We start from the raw sequence: 22,196 nt of genomic DNA, 5'->3' as shown, positions 1-22,196 counted from the left end.
AGAGTTTGTCCTGGTGACAGGGTTGAATTTCAATCGCTTCCCGTCACCATAAGAGTTGGATGAGCGTAATCTCAACAACCACTTGATAAAAGAGTATTTCAATGATGCTGAGAAAGTACAGCTCTCACAGGTGAACAATGCTTTCAAGACTTGTACTGTTGTGGAAGATGTGTACAAGTTTGGACTTTGTTTGTTGGTTGAGGGGGTTCTGAATCTCATAGAGGGCAAGTTGCATATATGGCGAGATACTCTGATGGTTGAGGATGTAGACTACTTTTTTAGCTATCCAAGGGGAAGTACTCTTATGAAAGACTTTTACAGTCTTGTAAGAAGGTCATGCTGAAGCAAAATGCAAACTATGATAACAATAAGGATGTCAAGGTGCAGCAAGAGTCCAAGTACAGTATGTATGGTTATGCCCCGACCTTACATTATTGGGCATATGAGGTTATTCAGCAGCCATAGTTTGTTGTGAGCTTAGGAAACATGGTCCCAATGATGCTTAGTTGGTCGCATCGAAAGAATAAGGATTTCAACAAGTCTGTTCTCTCACCGATGTTATCAAAGAAGAATGTAAGTTATATTTTATTGACATTAAACAATTATTCTTATCTATATGCTTATCTTTTATGATTGTTTGAGTTAACCAAATATTTTATGTTGTTTGTAGTTGATCGTCCTTCTGATGTTGAAGTCTCGACAACAGAAAAGACTTTTGTTTATCGTTGACGGAGGGAGATATTCCCCTTTATCTCGGGCTTGGCTAGGATCCCAGGGAGGCTGATGAAGAGGAGGATGTGACTTTTGAGAAAGTTGTCGAGACAGTTTCTCAAGCAGCTAAGGCAGCGAAGATATTTGATGATATTTTCTCGGAGGAGGAGGAAGAGGTTGTAGGTCCCACCCCTCCTGTTGCCCCAGCTACAGCCCCAACCTCAGCCTTGGCCCTAGCACGAGCCCTATTTACTAGTTGTTATCGAACTAATATTGAACCATATCTGTAACGACCCCAAATTCTCTATTAAGGCTTAAGGGCCTGGAGTAGTGTGCCTGGAGGGCATAATGGGATTCTGTGTGTGACTTTAATGAGTTTTATGCATGATTATGATTTGATGCACGTTATATGACTATTTGATTATTGAGATGCATGACTATGTGAATTAGTATGCATGTAGACTTGATTGAGCATATGTGTAATTTGGCCATGTTGGGCATGACTATGTTGTTACCTGTGATCTATGACTCGAGACGATCCTAGAATGAGCGGGTTAGCGGAAAGTCAAAGCGGGAACCTGTACCCGGCTTGGGTTAAGCCTGGGGAGTTTAATTGAGAATTTGGGAATATATTTGTTGATTAATCAGGTATTGGGTAGCGAGTGGGAATTATTAGGAACACTTGAGGAATTAGTGGGAATTTGGGTAATATGACTAAAATGCCCCTTTATGGACATAAAGGTTTAGAAATAGTAAGGGAGGGCATTTTGGTCATTAGGCTTGTAAGAGATAAATTAAAGAAGGGCTTTATACTTAGTGGATTTAGTAGAGAAAAGTTATAGGCTGAAAAGAAAGAAAGAAAGAAGAGAAAAGAAAAGAGAGGGAAAGCTAAAGGGTTTTTGTCCAAGAACGGTTTGTGGCTCTCCCAACCTAATTCCTTCATTTTTCTTGGAGTCAAGCTCAGTGGAGAGCTAGGGTAGGCTGAGCATTAAGGATCCTAAGCTAGGCTTGAGGATTGGCAAGGGGTTAGCAAGATCACATTTGAATTTGAGGTAAGTTCTTGGGGATTTTCTGTTTTAGGGCTTGACTGGTTTTGAGTTGTGTTTTGAGCTAAATGGATGGGGTTTTTGGGGAAAACAGGTCAAGGTTGTGAAGGTGCAAGCCAAGGAGGTCTAGGGTTCGATTCAAGGTCGAAATTCCTCCCACGGTATGATTTCTAAGACCCTATCCTTGTTGTTTGAGTGATTTTCTGGTTTTTGGGTTCATTGTGTTAGATTTTGAGTTGTGGGTTGCTTGAGCTTGGGATTGAGTTCATGGGGTGCTTGGGATGAGTGTGAGGTGTGGTTATGTGTGTTTTTGTGTTTGGAAAAGGTTTGGGCAAGATTGGAGTTGGAATGGGAGAAGAAAATCGCAAAATGCGATTTTGGGTTTGGTCTGGCTGCAACTAGCGCTACAGCGCTAGTCAGGAGGCGCTGTAGCGCTAGCCCCTGTTCAGGTGGGGTGGTTCTGTTTGTAGCGCTACAGCGCCCTCTTTTGAGCGCTGTAGCGCTGCACTGTTCGCAGAGGGGATTTTTGGACTTTTGTGAAGGGATTTTGACCTAGGGTTCGGGGCTTGAGTCCGCCACTTTGTTTTGGGGATCTAGGACTTCCCGGGGGCTCGGGATTAGTCTCGAGGCTAGGTTTTGGTCTTGGGATTTGGTGATGACTTTGACTTATGGATTTTGCTTAGGTAAGCGCTAGGGCTCGAGTAAGATCGTGCTCAAGGAGTCAGGTTGATCAAGGCTACCGAATCTAAAGGTAAGAAAACCGTAACACCCGAGAATAGGGCATGGCCCCACTGTGTGATTGCAGGGCATGGCCCTAGATTGTATTATGTGCAAATGTTTAACCTTAAATGAATCATGATGTGTGGGAATGATTATTTCGAATGTACTATATGTGTGATTATAATGAAATGAACGGCAAGGGCCGAGTGCGGCGTAGGCCGGGTACGGCCGTGGGGCCGAAAGTAACACTCAGCACATGGGATGCTTATAGTCAGGGTGGGACCCAAGGGATACATGAGTTATCCTCGCGGTGAGAACCGAAACCCCCAGGCTTTGGTAAGGCCTCTGGGGCGGCATGGTCGTACTTGTTTATTATGATAGTTTCCTATTTATCAGTGAATTATGCCAGCTATATGATTTGCATATGTTATGTACTATTTGGGTTTTCTTGCTGGGCTTCGGCTCACGGGTGCTCTGTGTGGCAGGTAAAAGCAAGGAGTCAGTCAACCGGCTATGAGTATGGAGAGCGTGGGGGCGGCGCGTACATGTTCGGCCTGCCCGACTGCTTTGGTTGGGGGCATTTTGTAAATGGCTGTATTAATCCATTCTTTTGATAGTTAACCTGGTGTAAATCTATTTTTGAGTTGTAAATATTTTATAAACCTTATTTTGGGATCCCAGATGTTTTATACTTAACGTTTTCAATGAAGTTAAACATTTTAAAAGAATACAGCCTTAAATTCTGATTTATCCACACTTTTGGTTTTAGAAACCACTTAGAGTCAGTCAAAAGCACGATTTCTATTTTAAACTCTCTAAGTAACGGCTCTAAGGTAGTAGGGCGTTACAATATCGAACCATTATCAAACTAATATCGAGCTATAATCGAGCAATATCATTTTCATATCCATTATCTAGCTGTTATCAAAATAATATCGAGTCATATCGAACTAACATCGAGCTATATCATGTTCATCGTCACTATCGAGCTGTTATCAAACCTTTATCGAGCAATCATCAAGTTGTTATCGAACAATTATATTATCGAGTTCATATCGAGCTACCATCGAGTTCATGTCGAGCTACAATCAAGCTCATCGATTTTACATTGAGCTTAAAATAAATTTTAAGAAAAAAGAAAGGAAAACAAACTAAGTTATTAATACAACAAGTCCAAATAGGACAAAAAAAAGTTTATAGCCTAGCCATGCATATAGCCATATTATGGCCAAGCCCATTACACATATTACACTTGTGCTCTTTGCGAATGATTTCGTCATTCGATAGAGTGCGGTTTGTCTTCATTCTTCTCACATTTTTCTTCTTCGGCCGAACAATTGGTTAGTTCTCAACAGGAACCCCAACTTGCATTTTCTCTATGTTCTCGGAAACTTCTCAATCATCCTCGTTGCCAGTTCGGTAAATTGTTTCTTTATAAGACTCCTTCCACATCTCAGTAGTGTAATGTGTGGAACAGAGTGAGTAAATGTTGACACTGCACAAGATTGATGCAGCCACACAATGAACACAAGGGTAACCCAACATGCCATAGAAGCATGATTTGGTCATCAAATTCACCTCACCATCACCTTCTGGGTCCACCACATGAAATTCAACCTGTCCAAGAGGGTGGACTTTCAAGTACCTTGCATCATCCGCAATGCCTGAGACTTCTTTCTCATATATTGTTGCTAATTTGAATGTGCACTTCTCTACCTCCTCACGACGCACAGCAAACCATGACTGAATTGTAAAACGAATGAATTCCACAAAGGTTCTTATGTCTCTGGTTTTGTTGTTGAAGATTTCAGCATAGTTGCTTGTCATTACATTATATCAATTCCCGAGAAAGTAAGTACGAGTCCACTTATCGAAGCAAATACCCTTGAGATATTAAGTTATGGCAGGATCCATTTGTTTTATATTGTTGAAGAACCTGTGAAATTTTGAATTCTGAAATGCATATGTCGCATTCCACATCTCCTTGTGACAGTGATCAATCTTGAACTTAGCGATTACATTCATACTTATGTGATGGTAGCATGCACTGTGCTAGGCATCAAGAAAGACCAACTCAAGAGCATAACTAATGCTAGCATGCCTGACTAATACAAAAGCCAAATTATCAACAACTCCAATGGCTTCCTTCAATTTCATCATGAAATACTTCCAAGAATTATGATTCTCACTGTCTACAATTGTGAACGCAATTGGATAAATGTAGTTATTCGCATCCAATGCAACAACACATAACATGTGGCCACCATACCTTAACTTGAAGAAAGTGCCGTCTACACATATAACAGGACGACATGATGTAAATCCCCTTCTACAAACTCCAAATGAGAAGAAACAGTAAAGAAAGCGACCGTCATCTGTGACAAAATCAGTTATGGTACCTGGATTCTTTTGCTGCAGCATGTACAAGTAACAAAGTAACTTAGATTACGATTCTTCAGGTGTCCCCCTGACATAACCGAGTGTCTTCTCTCTGCACCTCCAAGCCTTTATATATCTCATATTAATCCCAAAATTATTCTTTATATCCTCCTTTATGCAGTTTTCCAGGTAGCTAGTGCCATCAGTAGCATATTTGTTCTTGATAAGGTGCCCAATGACCCAAGGTGCTACTTGACGATAGTCTTTCTGCCACAATTATAGTGAGCAAGTATGTATACTATTATAAACTGTGATCTCAAACATCTTTGATCGCGCTACTTTTTTCCCTCTTATTCTCCAACCACAATCAAGATCCTTGCAGATGATATACAACACATCAGTACCAGACTTAACCATTAACTCAAAATTATTCTTCATTGCGAAGAACCGCTTTGGTTTTCAAATCCATCTTGTTCTCAAAAGTCTTCCCAAGGTGTAGTTCTCCCACCGGTACACCGGATGAGGGTGTTTCAGATCGACTAGAAGCTATGATATCTTCTTTTGTAAACATGGGAGCACTCCATCTTCTGTGATCTTCTATGGAGCACATTGGAACGTTCCCTGTATTGTTATATTCTGTTCCACCAGGACGACTAGAGCTGGTGCCAGGTGTTCAACATCCTTGACTTGGTAAGGTTCGCCCGTGCAATAGAACGTACTGACTATTCTTGTACTTATTCGACTTGCAAATCATCAAACATGTCAATCGGCACTTCTACACTATAATATGCCTCTGAATCATACATGGAGTCCTCATTATGTTCAGCTACTACATCGTCATTCACATAAGGGGCGTATTCATATTGATTGTCCCTTAGGTCACCAATAAGACCTCCTAAAAGTACTGGCTGCTCCCTCGGAATAGAATATGAATATGCATTGACAATCTTCTTAATAGGAGTGACACACAAGACTAACATTTCTTTAGGTGTTACTACTAAGAATGCACAGACACCAAAATCACTTTCAATATGAATGGGCGTAAACAGTTGATCACCGCATGTGTAAGGAACCTCCAATTTCAACTCATACATCTGTTTATCAACTTTAAGTTCCTTGTGCAATATATCAAGAAGTTGCAAGTACGTTACAGTATCCTCCAATCGATATTACCATGCATTAAGGGTCCTTGAAAATCCACTAATTCCCTTGTAATTCCCAAACACCATTGTAGGATACAAAAACGTAGACAATGAAACTCGTGTTGGAAAAAAAAAACATAAAAATTGTTTAAAAAAGCTGTCAATTTTTCAAAAATTCATGAAAAAAGAATATTATCGAACTTCAATCGAACTCTATCGAGTTACTATCAAGCTCTCATCGAGAGCTTATCGAGTTCTTATCAAGCTAAAAGTTCTTAAAACCTAACCAAAACCTTCATCGAACCCCTATTGAGCATTATCGAGTAATAATCATCGAGCAACATCAAACTATTAACAATACATACCCATTTGCCAATTATCGAGCCTCAATCGAGCTTCTACCAAGCACATATCGAGAAAAAAACTACACCAACTATTCTAGGGTCCAATCGAACCCTTATCGAGTTGTCATTGAGCACAATCGAGCAACAAAGCCTAAAACTATCGAGCTATAATCGAACTATATCGAGCAGCATCAAGCTCATAAAAGAATCTCTCTAAAAAATTGCATCGAACCATTATCGAGCTAAAAGTTCTACATACCATCGAACAGTTATCGAGCAAAAACATTGCAGAAAACTTAGAAAAACGCACATCACGAAATCTCTCTAAAAAATCCAAAAAACACACAAATATAAGCTCAGATCTGTTTGAAATAGAAAAAAATATAAACAAACAATACCGAACACATAAAATGAACAATCTTCTTCCTCATGATTTTTCTCCTAAAAAAAACCCTCAAAATGGATGTTGTCTTTGATATTGGCGACTTCACAGAGACAATGGAGATGACTAACAGTAATTTCGACAAGAAAATCATAGAAATTTGTGGGTTTAAGGGAGGATTTCGTGAGAGAGAGGAAGATAAGGGGTGGGAAATTTGAGTTTTTATGCTTAATAAAATGTCTTGAATCAAAAAAAATACTGAGCCTTCTAATCATTTAAAAAAATGTCAAAATCTTTTGACAATACACATCTCATAATTTTTCCCAACCACTTTTTCTTCTTTCTTCCCTCTCCCTCAACCCATTCCTCTCTAGAAAAAAATCCACGGGTAATGTAAAATATAAGAGAACTCAATGTAATGACAAGTATTCCTCACTTAGGACATTAAAATACTGCATTTCGAACAGATCTGAGCATGATTTTTGGATTTTTTTTTTGCGATTTTTTTCAAATCTGAAACTTTGAAACCTACAGAAAATCAACGTAGTTCAATGGTGCTCGTTGGGGCCTTCAAAATCAAGATTTTTATGAAAAAATCGATGTTGTTCGATGGTGGTTCGATGCGATTCTAGCAAGATACGTAATTTTTCACTTGGGTGTCCATTTTTGGTGATTTTGTTTTTTATTTTGAGTATTTTTTCAAGATCTACACATTTGAGATGTGTATATCCACATTTGAGAAATGTAAATCTTGAATAAAATGCAAAATGCAAAACATCCCTCATGTTTAAGATATGTTTTCAAGTTCTAAACTTTAAAAATGTGTATATGAACATCTAAAATATGTAGATCTCAAAATAATACCCAAAATAAAAAAAAAAATCACCCCAAACAGACACTCGAGTTAAAAAATTACGTCTCTTACTAGAATTGCATCGAACTACCATCGTGCAACGTTGTTTTTTTTCTTCATGAAAATCTTAATTTTGAAGGCTCCATCGAGCTGGTATCGAGGACCATCGAGCAAAGTCAATTTTCTACAGATTTTAAAGTTTCAGATCTGAAAAATAACTCAAAAATCATGCCCAACTCGATGGCTATTCGATGCCAACTCAATGGGACCTTCAAATTGTAGATTTTCATGAAAAAATCGAATTTGCTCGATGGTGGTTCGATGATGGTTCAATAGAATTCTTAAAAGAAATATAATTTTTTACTCGGGTATCCATTTTGGGTAAAAAAAAATTATTTTGTATATTTTTTTTGAGATCTACACGTATTAGATGTTCGCATACATATTTTCAAAGTTTAGAACTTGAAAACATACCAAAACATATCTTGAATATGAGGTATGTTTTGCATTTCGCATTTTTTCAAGATTTACATTTCTCAAATGTGTAGATTTTGAAAAAATACCCAAAATAAAAAAATCACCCCAAACGGACACCCGAGTGAAAAATTACGCATCTTATAAGAATTGCATCGAACACCATCAAACAACATCGATTTTTTTTTTTTAAAAAATCTTGACTTTGAAGGTCTCATCGAGCTGGCATCGAACACCATCAAACCACGTCGATTTTATGCAGATTTTAAAGTTTCAAAGCTGAAAAAAAAATCGCAAGAAAAACCAAAAAAATCATGCCCAATCTGTTCGAAATGTAGTATTTTAGTGTCCTAAGTGAGGAATACTTGTCGTGACATTAAGTTCTCTTATATTTTACCTTACCCATGAATTTTTTTTTAGAAAGAGAGTTGAGTGGAATGGGTTGATGGAGAGAATGAGGGAAGAGAAAAAAAGAAGTGGATGGAAAAAATTATGAGAAGAGTAATTTAAGTATTGTCAGAAGAATTGACATTTTTTTTAATTGATTTAAATGTCTAGTATTTTTTTTGACTTAGAAGCCCTCATTAAGCATAAAACTCAAATTTCTTTTTAAGATTCTTGATATAATGGAAGTAGTATTTTAGATATGAGAAGAGTGTTTAGCATCAAATTGAACAAATTAATAGTGCTATGATTTTTTAGTAATATTAGACATTATTAAGTATGAATAGTAAAATTTCCCTATATAATTTTGTATAATGGAATATACATTTTAATAGTAGAATATAATTTTATTAGCATAGTATATACATTTTGGAATAATAATTTTATAAGTTTTGTTAGTATATTATTTTTCAACTCAATATATATATTTTGCGGTATGATATATCATCTGTTATAACTACAACGTACGCAATCATGCAAAAAAAAAAAAAAAGGGTTATAATTTCTCTAAGTGTCGAAAATAAAAAATAATCATATAGTAGGGGCAAAAGTGATGCCCTGCCTAAAAAAATTCTTATATATATATATAAATGCACTCTTAATAATTACTACTCATGAATGGTTGCTTTAATATTAACTATTGGATTACAATTAATGATTTATATTTATAGTTGTTAATTAATATTTCTAAAATAAATTTTGATTTTTTCAAATTTTTGGAAGGGTTATCTGATGAAAAAAAATGTATTTATTATGAAAATATAATATTGTAAATTTTTCATTTTTCAAATGCATGTCAATTTCTAAATATAATTAGTGTTTCTCATTAGTTGGAAATAACATTAATTGTGGCAAAAAAAATAATTAAATTTGATATTAATATAGAAAAAAAATATTTACCCATTGGTGACTTGTTATACTAAGTCACTATATTGTCACATTATCATAATTGTTAGTACCAATCCATTATCATAATTGTTAGTACCAATCTATAGGTATGTGTAATAACTATTGAGAAGTGTTCCATATATATATATATTAAGAAAGTTTTAAAAATTAAAAAAAAAAAAAAAAAGCTTCAGAACATAAAGGGTAGTTTTTCAAAATAAAAACAAGACATAATAGAGATATAGAGCATTTGATGGAGCCACATTCCAAAACAAAATAGCCACAACCAAAAATTTAAATGCCCATTAGGCCAATTCATAAGCTCCCATACTGGTAAATTTTTAGAAAAAAACAAAAAAAAAAACTTGAACTAGTCAATATTCATAAAGCATGAAACATCTATACGTATTTAATAATTATATATGTCCAATTTTGTAAAATATTTGAATACTTTATCCTAGAATCACCTATTACCTGCCAACTATTATATTATTTATAAATATGAACCAAAATATTTGGGGGCCATGCCCTTCTTAGACTAACGTAGTTCCGCCACTGACAATATAATGCTACAAAAACACATTTCCACATTGGGTAGGAATTGATGCGGTATACCCACCAAGTTGTCTACACAAGTTGTCCTCTCTTCAAGAAGGTATTAATAAGGGAACATGAGTAGATATAAACAAGAGCAAATATCTATACAAATCAGAGTTTAAAAGCTTTAGCATTGAAACATACCTCATTGGCAGCAATTGACAACGATATTTAGTCTGCGGAGCAATAATAAGGATCATTGAAAAAGAGCATCAGTTCTGATATCAACAGCTGCAGTTGCTCCATCAAGAACCAGTATCTTCAATCTTTTGGCAGTGATCGAGCAGGACTTAATAGTTGTCTCTGTTTAACACTGAAATTCTCACCAGCCTTTGATAGTTTGATATTTCATCAGCAACTGTTGTATAACAGATTAAGGCAACAAGGAAGCAAGAAAACAATAGCTGCTGGCATAATGACTTCTTGATTGTGCGTATTTAAGATGATTAATAAAAGCTTTATAAAAAAAAAAAAAAATTTTTACTCCCTATGACAAGAAAGGACTCTTACCCTTAAAGTATCTTGGTTCCAATTCACAATCTAATGATTTTTTCCCTCTGTAGGCATGTGCATAAATTATATTGGATTACAAAAGATATTTCTCATTTCTCAATGACAATTTATCAAAAATGTGATAGGAAAGTAAATTAGAATACTTGAAAATCTCTAAGTCATTTGGAAAATTGACCAACTCTTTGAAAAATACACTTACAACATACAAGCCCCACCTTCCTGGGCTTGATTCATATTATGATTCCGAAAGGTTCTCCCAACTTTCCAGCAAAAGTTACTTGATCGGTGAGAATTCAAGAAAGGCACATTTGGAGTTACTTGTAGAGTTGGTAACAAGATTTTCTTGTTAACCGAAACTGCCTTTCTCATCTAAGAGGACTGACAACCCAACCTGTTATTGGACTCTGCCTTCGAGCTCTAATCCTCCTATGAGAACCACCTTGCAAACGATCAAGAACTGCATATGTAATTGAATCTGGGGTTAAGCCTTGCTGCTTAAGCTTTGCATACAAATCAACTGCCTCGGCAGTTCTCCCACATCTCTCAAGACAGTCAAGCAAGATATTGTATGTAACAATGTTAGGGTAGCAGCCCTCAGCAAGCATCTCATCAAACAACCGACAAGCCATTTCAACTCTATCCGTCTTGCCGAAGCACTCAATGAGAGTGCTATAAGTAACAACATCAGGACTCAATCCTTTCTCTTGCATCTCCTTGAATCTCATGTGCGCTTCATCTAGGTGACCATTTTTCCCTAGGTAATTGATCAAGGAATTGTAAGTTATAATATCAGGTTTGTAATCACTGTTTTCAAGTTCTTCAAATAATTCAACAGCCTCATCAACTTTCCCAGCTCTACCAAAGCTGGCAATTAAAATATTATACGTAAATATGTCTGGGGAAGGGCCATCCTGTTTCATCTTCTCGTAAAGTTCTTGAAGATGGGATATTTGCTTCGACTTTCCAAGAGCTGAGAATACAGTGTTATACATGATAGTATCAGTGGTTATTCCCTTTTCATGAATTTTACTCAGAAGGTCCATAGCTTCTATCGTTTTACCTCTGGCACACAAACTCTCCAACATGGAAAAGCATGCTTCTCTGTCACCCTTATCGTGGAAGCTCCACATGTTACAAAACAAACGGTGAGCTTCGCTGGCATGGCCTAGTTTACTCAATGTTTTTACAAGAAATGCATATATGGGCTTAGTCATGTACTTCATTGATAATTCCACAACCTCATCTAATCTACCAAGCTTCCCTTCAGCAACAAGAGCATTCAAAATCACACTGTAAGTGAATTCATTCGGCCTACAATCCCTTTCCACCATTTTTGAGAAGACAAAGATGGCCTTTTCAACCATCTTGTTACTAGCAAGGGCCTCAATCATAGTATTGTAAGTGATTAGATTAGGAGTAAATCCCTTTGTTATCATTTCCTGAAAAAGAGCCAGAGATACATCAACTTTACCCGATTTTCCATTCATTCTGATCATAATTGTGTATGTAAAGTCGTCAGGCTCACAATGCTTCTTTCTCATGTCTTCAAATATCGTATACGCGTGATCAATCTGCCAAAAAGCTGCACATCAGATAATCAGGATCTAACAACCAAACCTAACATACAAAGGAAAAATTTGAGTGTCGAAGTTCAAAACATTGCAGCCAAAGCTCGGCGTAACAGAGTTGAAAAATCATGTTTACTAATCAATAATGAACATAGCCATGAAAATAGAAAACGAGAAAAAATCCAATTTTGTATTAATTCTAGTTCTTTACTAAAATCATTTTTCAATGAAATTTGTTTCATAGTAACTTAAATTATATGCCCCCATTGGTATTTCTCCTAATTCACAACCACAATTCACCTAAAACCGCTACCATTATCGATGAATTTGTCAAAATAACAATGCGAGAAAGTTAAATTCAGACAGCCATAACGGTAGCTTAGTGTAAATATGATCAGTTCTAACGAACTTACCTTATCGTTCTTGGCCAAGGCATGTATTAGCATATTGTAAGCAAAAATGTCCAATTTATAGCCACGGCGTCGCATTTCCCGATATGTTTCGAAAGCTTTGGTCGAATCATGAGATCGCAAATAGGCTTGAAGCAAGCACTTGTAAGTGTAAGGGTTCATTCTCAGCTCCCATTTCTTGACCAGACCTAGGCACATGTCCAAATCCTGGCTAAGGCCGAAAAGGCCAATGAGAATATTCACTGTGGAGATGGTGCCCCGCACGCCGGAACGCTCCATATCGGCGAGGACGTTGCGAACGAGGTCGAGGCGGTCGGCGGAGGTGGACTTGGAGAGGATGAGGAGGAGCCGGGTGTAGGTGAACGAGTCATGGCGAAAATCGGGAAAAAGAGAGGAGCAAAACTGGAAGAATCGAAGGGCCAGGAGAGGGCTATTTAGGGATTTCAGGATTTCGGAGGCTTCGGATGAAGTTAGGGTGACGGAGAGGGAGCCGAGGTAATCCGATAAGTCGGAGAAGGGGTCCGTAGTGGCGGGAGAGTATTGGCGGCGGAGTAGGATTCGGGTGGCCGTGCAGATGAGCTCGTGGCGGGGCAGTGCATACCCTCGGACGTCGACGGGAAGAGGAGATGGCGGTGTAACCTCCGCCGAGAGTGATCGCCCAGTGGGAGAGGTTGAGGTTACTTTGGCTGTGTACTTGGTGGCGTAGTGGCGGCGCGTGGTGGTCAAGGCGGTTGTTGTGGAGAAGCTGAGTTTTGGGAAGTGGCGGCGGTGGTGGTGGAGGGAGTGCCTCATGGTGGTTACGCAACGTGGGTACGTGACTCCTTCAGTTCAGTCCCGGGTATTGGAGAGTGGAGAATGAGTAAACCGATGACTGAGATGAACAAAACGACAAGGAATAAATAAGAACGACAATAATAGCCGAATGAGATTTTAAAACGACATAAAAAGAGCCAAATGTAATTCGAAAACGACAATGATGAGCAATACACAACACGATTTTTTTTATAATGTATTCAAAGGAGGGAAAATAAATTTCCTCAAACTAAATAAATTTTCAATCCATCCAAAGATTATGCACACAACAACTGTGAGAAACATAGCTTGGGCCACTTTTGAAAAATTTAACATCAAACTTAGAATACAAGAATCTTAATAAATGAATCAAGTCTAGTCATATAAGTAGCACGCAGTTAAAAATAAAGGAAAATTTACATAAATATTTAAATTAGCCATATTTTTTCATTTTTAGTACGGAATTTTTTATATTTATACTACTTAGTTTTTTTTTATGAGTAATTCTTTAAACCCTCACTTCATTTTGAAGGATTAAGTCTCTCATAATGTGGGTCGTTAGATTATCTAATATGCATTCTTATTCATTAGATGAGAATATTTTATAAAGTTTTGTTAAAATATCATTTCACCCCCAATATGTAAAAAGCAACCTACAACCGGTTAATTTATTTTTATTTTGGAATATTTCTCCTCTCCTTCCCTCAAAGCCTCACATCCCAAATCTGGGTACGGCTACAACAACGATCTCGGAAGCCATGGCAAACTTGGTAAGGATGGAGCTTGGGTGGTTGGGTTCCGGAAGACAGTCATCTACTCTTCAGATAGTCTTTTCTCCCTTTGTTTTGGCTTTCTCAGTGTTGAGCGACTAGAGTTCGATCACTTGCCGAGGATTCTCTCCACTGCTGTCTTACTTAGGAAGTTCGATACGAAGTAAGATGTTAGTTGATTTCGATTAGCTAGATGAGTTTGTTAAGGTTGTTCTGTTCATTACTTGTGTTTGATTTTTGAATTTGAACTAATTGAAATAGGTTTTTTTTTTACTCTTTCATGGATTGATTTAAGTGAGAGAAATGGGTATATTTGTGTTTTTATTTCATTTTACCATATGGGCTCTTCTCTGATTTGAGGAAATTTGATGTTTTGACTACGAAAAAAAAAGTATTAAATCCTCCGATATAGATTGCATATGACTTTTGAAGGTTGTAGAGCATATGTATACAAACACATTTTTTCTAGAGGGATCTAACAACCATTTAGTCCCTTCAAAGTCTTAAATAATTTATCTTTTGAGGAAGAAAAAAAATTACTATTGGTCACAATTAACTATTAGTAGCAAAAGAAGGGCTTACAAAAACAAAATTTGTCTGCTTGATCAATTTTCCAACATCCATCACTGAAGAAATTGTTATATCAAAATACAAATGTTGCACTTTTTCTTTGCCATTTTATCCCCATCTCTGGTCATGATAGTTTAATATGTTTTATTATTAAAGGTCACTGTCTTGCCTAGCTGAAGCTTACAATCTTTACTGGTGGATGACTTGTTTAATTGTACTTCTATGTAAACAATTATTTGATTTGCATTTTATGGGCTAGTATTTATTAGCAAAAGTTATTTGTTTCAGTGATGTGTTGTTTATTAGTTAGTAGAAAGAGACTCGATGTGTTTGAGAAGAGTCTGCACTTCTTTTTCTTTGTACGTGGGATGGTAGTGTTCTTTTCTTTTTGGCCATTTGACATTTAGTAATGCTTACGGTATATAATGTGATAATTCCAATAGCTTCTCCTTCTTCATTAATATTTGGAAGTACTTTTGCATATCTAGTAATAATTAAGTTTATGCAATGTGTAACTCAGAAATGGGTTTATGTTATCTAATTCAGAGCTCACTATGTGTATAATGTATAATACTCCCAAAATGATATTGTCATAATTTTGTATAACTCATATTCAAGTTATCATCACCAAGCAATTCTTCTAATTTTGTATATCTATATTATATATATATATAAATTTGTATGTATGACTCTCCATAATAATAGGATTCCTTTAATTTTCTTCTCTCTCGGTTGATATGTGTGTATATTAGTGTATATATATTTAGATATATGTATATGTTCTATGATAAATTCAAAAATTACTCTACTATTTAATTGTAATACTGATTTATTTACTCTAATAACGTGGGATTCAATGGAACTAAAAGAAAATAATTTAAATACTCTTGTGTCTCTCTTACATTCAGTTGTAATATGTAAATTTGATACCCAATGGAAGCAGCAAAGAGTGTTTATTTATTTATTTAAAACCAGTCATGATTCAACCTTGTATTATCGAATGCTCTATTTTTCAGACAAATGGACAATTCCCACTACTATAGACTATTTGCTATCAATTGCTCAGTAGCTATTTTGTGCCTATAATTGCAAATCGTTCGTCCTTTAGTCCCGGAGAGGTTTGCCTGAATTTTGTAGAAAATAGAGACATCCACAACATAATTGGAATATATGTTGTCTTGTGTAACATAGAGATATCCAAGCACCAACAGTATAATCCTCTTCCAGTTGTTAGTGCAGTGAAGATTAAAGCTCAACAAAGCACTGCCACTTTTGCTATTGTCCAAGCAACTTTCCTTCATTTCCAATTTTAAATTTTTTATAGAATTTTTTGGGTGGGTATTTTGTACCACAGGCCAGGTTTATTTGTTGGCATATTCTATTTTGAATATGCTTAATTAATGTCGTTCAAAGGTAGTGTGTGATAAAACTATAACATGTAATTTATCAACTTTTATTATATAAAATGTCAAATGTATGTATTTTTGTCACATTAGTATGTCATCTTGTTGTTGCAACATAATGTTAATTAGTACTTATATATAATGATATTATTACCATGTCTATAAATATATAACTCTTATATAAAATAGATCAGTTTATTTTTAATGGAATTGGGTTTTGGAGTTTTTCTTTTTTGTTAATCTAATCTTTTTTTACTAATTAATCAACTATATATATAAAAAAATTAATCAAACATAAGTTTTGTTATTCAAAATCAAGACCATATATATGTATTTTAAATAGTGATAAACTCGCTAAACGAGTCATTTGGCCATAACTGTGTAACTAAACGTAATTAGCGGTTTAGGGTTAAAATTTTTTGTTAAAGGTTCCATCGTTTCATTAAAATGTTTGCATCATACATGGGATTCCAAAATACATTTTAAAAAGTTAATTACAATAGAAAAGTTACAACCAGCTGACCTAAGCAGCAAAATAGGGTTTGACCCTACTTCCTCTTTAAAACTCTCGACCGTGGTGGTCGAGCAGCCACATATGTACAGATTGTCACCTAAGCTCTCCAACTCAAGGATGGTCCAACTTTCTTTTCCCTTTACTTACACCACAAAGCACCCGTGAGCCAAAACTCAGCAAGAAAACTTAAACATGCTCATAAGCAGTTAAAACAAACTTCTTATTCAAATTATATAACTTTGTATTGATCTAGATTTGTGCTTACTAAAGAGTGTTAGTCCCGTCCACTTGATTTAGGTCATACTTGTTTGAACCAAGTAAATTTCTTATGTTGTTAACATGAGTACCATTTATCTAATTCTCATTTGGTCTAAAAATGTATTACTAGTGCAATGTTGTCAACATGAATAATGCAGTCAATAAAGCTCTCTATGATGATCATGAGACAACTAAGGCTCATGAGGTGTGCTCATTGAATTCCAGTCATTGTTGGATTCTTTTTACTTTTTTACTTTCAGCTACAACATTATTACTCACCACTCAATTAAATATTACTTACTAGCATAAAAATGTTACTTATACGCAAAAAAAAATAACAAAATTACTTCAAGGTTTTTTACTTTTTGATACAACGTTATTACTGACCATTTCATTAAACATTACTTAGCCGCATCAAAAAATTACTTACCCAATATAATAAATAAGTTCAAACACAATACATATTTTATCTTATTGCCCTCGATTGTACAATTTTTGGACTGCAAATTACTTTATTATCCTTACTTTTCATAGTCATGCCAGCACAACTTCTTTCATCCCGTTTACATAACCAGTTCATCAAGTATAAAGTTTAAAAAAGAAAAACACCAAAATTGTTCAAAACTTGACAATTGGAAAATTAATTGGGTCCTACTACAATTTTGTAAGTTCAAAGCTTAGATTACACAACCGTGATTGAGGATGTTCTACTATAACACATATTCGTACAATCGACACATCCCAATTACTTGACCCAATCTTCCATGCAATCAATAACAAATTATTAATTTCCTCGTCAACTAAGCCGCCAATGTGGTTTGCAATTTAAACCTATGTACTTCACCGTACATGTCAAATGAACTTACAAAAATATAGTATGAATGATTAATCAATTAATCATCTTTTTATATTGTATGAGATTAAATTTTTAGTCTCCATTTATGATAGAAATATTTTAATCACACTTTTTTTAACGAAGTAGTGACTCCTAATCGAGCAACCATATAAATATTATAACTTAAATATGGTACGTTTAGTGGTATTATTATTATTATACTCTAATTATGTTACACATCAGGAGATTATAAAACAACTTATGCAAAGGGAAAGTCTTACATACCAAATACCATATAATGGCCAAAATTCATTCAAAATTAACTATACAACCTAAAGCTACATAATCAATGGTAATTCATTCTTCTAACCATTAAACAAGTCAAACAAAACTGAGATATTCACTAAGACAATTCATTTGTTACTCGCAAAATAACAAACAATAATTACTTTCAGTTTTTTTACTTTCAGCTATTATGTTATTACTAACCACTCTATTTAATATTACTTACCGACATCAAAATGTTACTTATATGCAGATGAGTTACTGGAAATTCATTACTTTTACATACAGCGTTATTCCTGACTACTCCTTTAAAAATTACTAAGTGACTCCTAAACATTACTTTCCCAATTTCGTAAATATGTTTGAACACAATACTAATTTTACCTTATTGCCCTCCACTGTAGACTTTTTTTACCTGCAAATTACTATTTTGCCCATACTTTTCAGACCATGATTCAATATTTTTTTACAACCGGTTTACATCACCGGCTCATCAAGTAAAAAAATGTAATGATAAAAACACCAAATAATTTAATAGCTTGACACTTGGCAATTTTTTTGGGTCCCACTTGTTGGACTAAGTCCGGTGAGGGACTTAAGAACTTGCCTTTTTTTATATGGTTTGTTTACTTTTTTTTTTTTTTTAATATAGTTTTTCCATATGTCCACCCACATATCTGTCTCCCAGATCTCCTTATTTTTGTCATCATTTCATTTTTTTGTGCATGTTTTCTAGATTTGACATTAGCAATGTTTTTCTTTTTCTTCTTTCATATTTTTAATAGGTTGTTGTAAATTTCATTTTCTTTATTTTTAATTTTAGAATTACAAATTTGTTGTCAAGTATTTATTAGGATTTGACTTCTTGTGGACCTTTTTTATTTGAACTATTAAATAGTTACTTTGACTTTATTTCTTCGCCATCAGACTTTCTCTTCATCTTCTCTATTATTTCATTTTATTTTGGTTTTCATGCTTTCAAGGTTTTGACAATAGCAATATTTTTTAAGTATACGCTTTAGCTATGACAATGATAGCTTATATCTTTTTTTGCTCTTTTGATGAGATTGCACTACTCTATTATTGGATCGTACTGACATCGCCACTTCCTCATATGACCTTAACCAATTAAATTCCCACAAAAAAGAAGCATGTTCAACTTTTTGTATATTTACAAAGAAATTTCTATGTATAAAAAATGTGTCTTTTATGTATATTTCACATGCAAAAAGGTGGCTTCTATATATATTCCACACGTAAGACATGTTTTCTCATTAGATGACTTATATTACTGTGTTGTTTGTTCTAGAATGTGCCACCTACTAATTACCTATGTTTTTTTCTCATAAAACTTTACACCATTCATTAATCTATTATTTTTTTTCTTTTACTCTCATAGGTTCATCATGAATTGCTTGCGTACCTAACCACGCCCTAATTGCATTTTTCAACCTCTTTTCTTTTTCTTCTTTAAGATATATTGATGCTAAGTTTGTCACATGCAACTTTCTATGTTACTTCCCTTTTTGTTGCTTACCTCAATTTCTAATTTTATTGAACCTCCAAAAGTTCATAAATGCCCATGTATATATCATCTCTTATGGAAAACTAATTTATTCCAAAAAAAAATCATAAACACAAATAGGCTTCAAGGAAGCACAGGAGCTAATGCGGGCAAAACTAATTTCTTATTTCCTGATCTGTTGTTGGACTGTTGTTTGTATTGTTTATGTATGATTGTTGTGTGATTTCTTATATTCTTTTTTGTTGTTGCATTATTGTTGTTCTGGTGTTACTTATGTTGATCTGGGTTTTATGACTCGATGAGTTTTTCTCTAAATCTTTAATGGCTATGTTGATCTATAGTTGTTTATAAGTTGTTTTGTTGATGCATTCATCTTTTTATTTATTTTTGTTATTGTTGTTGCATTTGATTTGATTTATTTTGTTATTTTTCAGTTTTCCTATTGTTTTCATGTTGATCTCATGCTGATGATTCCTTTTATGTTCTTGTTTTGTTGCTTAAGTCTTGTTTTAGGATTTATGTTGAGTTGTTTGATCACATTTCTAACATTTTGATAGCGTTGTCTCATATTTTAGTTTCGGCAACACTGTCTCAATACCAAAACAACGCAATATATACTATTAAAAATATATAAAAAAAAACGATCATCAACACAAAGCAACATAAACACACTCTCTCTCTCCATCTCTTTCTTTCATTATTTTTTCTTCTTATTTTTCTTCAAATTTTCACAGCAACAACACCATCACCATTAGAGATCATTGTTGACTTGATGTTGATTTTGTATTGATCTTGCATTGTCTACTTGTTTGTGCAGGTTGTATGCTAGGATCATTGACAACAACGTCAACACAACATGCCAACAATCCGAAAGCAACAATGATTTTGTTGTTGTTGCTGTCAGATCCAAATCGCCAGCAGCTATGTTGTTTTGACGTTGTTGCTTTCTCATGTCGAGATCGGGTTGTAGTTGTGATTTTTTTTTCATATCGAGATATGTTGTCATTGTGGTGTTGCTTTTCAGATCTAGATTTGTAATGACCCACTACTCTAGACTTTTTGGACCATTAATGAAACTATACATAAAAATTCCTACTAAAACTTACATTTGCGAAAATACCATAATTTTATTAGAACTTGTAGAAATAAGAGTTACTTCATAAAATAAGTAGGATATAGGATCCCATTGTCTTAAAAACAAAACATAATTTAAATTAAAAAGACATTACATAAATAGTGCGGAAAATACATGTAAAAGACATAAAACAAAACTACATCCTCGAATCGAATAACGCTCGGCTCCTTGCCTCCATTCATCATCGATACACATTCTCGAAGCGTCCACGAATCTTACCGCCTCTAAAGCTATTTTCCTGCACATAAAACAAAAAGGAATGAGCCTAATGCCCAGCAAGGAAAATCTAACGCATAGTCATAAACATAAATTTCATAATAAGCATAATGACATATCATAACACATATTACATACACTTATTATAATGGCCATTATTACTTGGGGTCCCATAGACTAAACAAGTCATATGCCCATGGGATTAGTGGGGTCCTACTAGCTAAGTAGGTCATATGCCCATAACCCATTTGGGGTCTTGTTAGTCATATGGGTCATATGCCCAAGCCTACAAACATACACATTTCATAACATATTTATAACATATTTCATAACATATCACTTAGGATAACACAAGCATAAAACATATAAATTCTATCCTATTTTCCTTACCAAAGTTACTGGGATAAGAGGACAGCGTTGGGACTTTTTGGAACACTCCTAAAACCATATATAACAGGGTGAGTCTAATGAAGAAAAAGAGATGAAATGAAAGGAATGGAAAGACTAAACCATTGAAAGTCACACTTACCAAAACTTATGTGCTCAAGAACTTAGATTCCCTAACCAGAATAAGAATGAGGTTAAGAGACTGAGTAGAAGACTAAGAGAAAGAAAATAACATAAAACAAATGAACTAGAGTTTTGGTTTACCTCAAAGACTTGTAAGACCAATCTACACCACAACCGAAATACTATAGAACCTTACTTCCCAAAGTGTTTGATAAGCTTATGATGTTTAAGCTTATGATTTCCCCAAAACCCAGGTGTTTATACTCCCACACTCACTTAGCACTTGCAGCCTCTGAACTTAGAGCAAACGGTGAATAATGGCTGGGTACTTGGTCCTATTTATAGAGTTTGGGAATGAAGGAATTTTAATTTTACTTGAATAAAAATAATAGCTTTTTAGGTGAAAATAATTTGAATAATCGTTCAACAGAGGCTGAAGACTCGTTCAAAAGATGCTGGATTTATGAAGAAGTTGAATGGCTGAAAGGAAAAAGAATTCAAAAACATTTGAATTATGCTGAAGGAGGCGATATATCGCCTGGGCCAGTATGCTCGAGGCGACCGTGCATCGTCTCGTGTTTTCCGTATCTACGTGCTGCGATATATCGCCCCCTATAGCTGTGATACATCTGCACACGCTAATTAATTAAACACGAAATTACATATTTTTAGCTAAGTTTGAATGGAGTAAACAGCCTTGACTAAGCCCTCAACGTTTTCAAAGCTGCTGACTGACCCTATTGCATTCAAACTTTACTCCTTATTAAATTTAATCCTCAAAATACTTAATCTTTAATCACCCATTCATAACATGTGCTTAAAATTCTATTGGTTGATATCTAAACCTTATAGTATAATAAATATTATTCTTAATATCAGTAATATAGTCAAACCTTAGGTTAAAATTAATAT

General features: G+C 34.9%; 1 protein-coding gene across 2 annotated transcripts; it reads right to left on the bottom strand.

Annotated features, from left to right (window-relative positions):
* Window positions 1-9,674: 9,674 nt before the first annotated feature.
* LOC133800717 (pentatricopeptide repeat-containing protein At1g51965, mitochondrial) lies at window positions 9,675-13,450 on the bottom strand. Of its 2 annotated transcripts, XR_009876576.1 has the most exons (3): window positions 12,475-13,450; window positions 10,693-12,064; window positions 9,675-10,537 (listed from the first exon to the last, which is right to left on the bottom strand). XR_009876576.1 is itself a non-coding variant. In XM_062238750.1 (2 exons), exons 1-2 carry the CDS (start codon window positions 13,261-13,263, stop codon window positions 10,859-10,861), a joined length of 1,995 nt encoding a protein of 664 aa, XP_062094734.1. In that variant the 5' UTR covers window positions 13,264-13,450; the 3' UTR covers window positions 10,503-10,858. The 2 variants fall into 2 exon arrangements, 1 of the variants encoding a protein (XP_062094734.1); XM_062238750.1 differs by having other exon boundaries at window positions 10,503-12,064.
* Window positions 13,451-22,196: the final 8,746 nt, after the last annotated feature.

Source organism: Humulus lupulus, chromosome 9 (assembly GCF_963169125.1).
Source record: "Humulus lupulus chromosome 9, drHumLupu1.1, whole genome shotgun sequence".
Classification (NCBI taxonomy): Eukaryota; Viridiplantae; Streptophyta; class Magnoliopsida; order Rosales; family Cannabaceae; genus Humulus; species Humulus lupulus.
This window is presented reverse-complemented; position numbering and strand designations above follow the sequence as displayed.

Excerpts from the sequence above, each read along its gene's own strand:
- LOC133800717 (XM_062238750.1), bottom strand. The coding sequence starts at position 13,263 with ATGAGGCACTCCCTCCACCACCACCGCCGCCACTTCCCAAAACTCAGC. Across the intron at positions 12,065-12,474 it reads CCTTGGCCAAGAACGATAAG|ATTGATCACGCGTATACGAT; the intron begins GTAAGTTCGTTA and ends GCTTTTTGGCAG.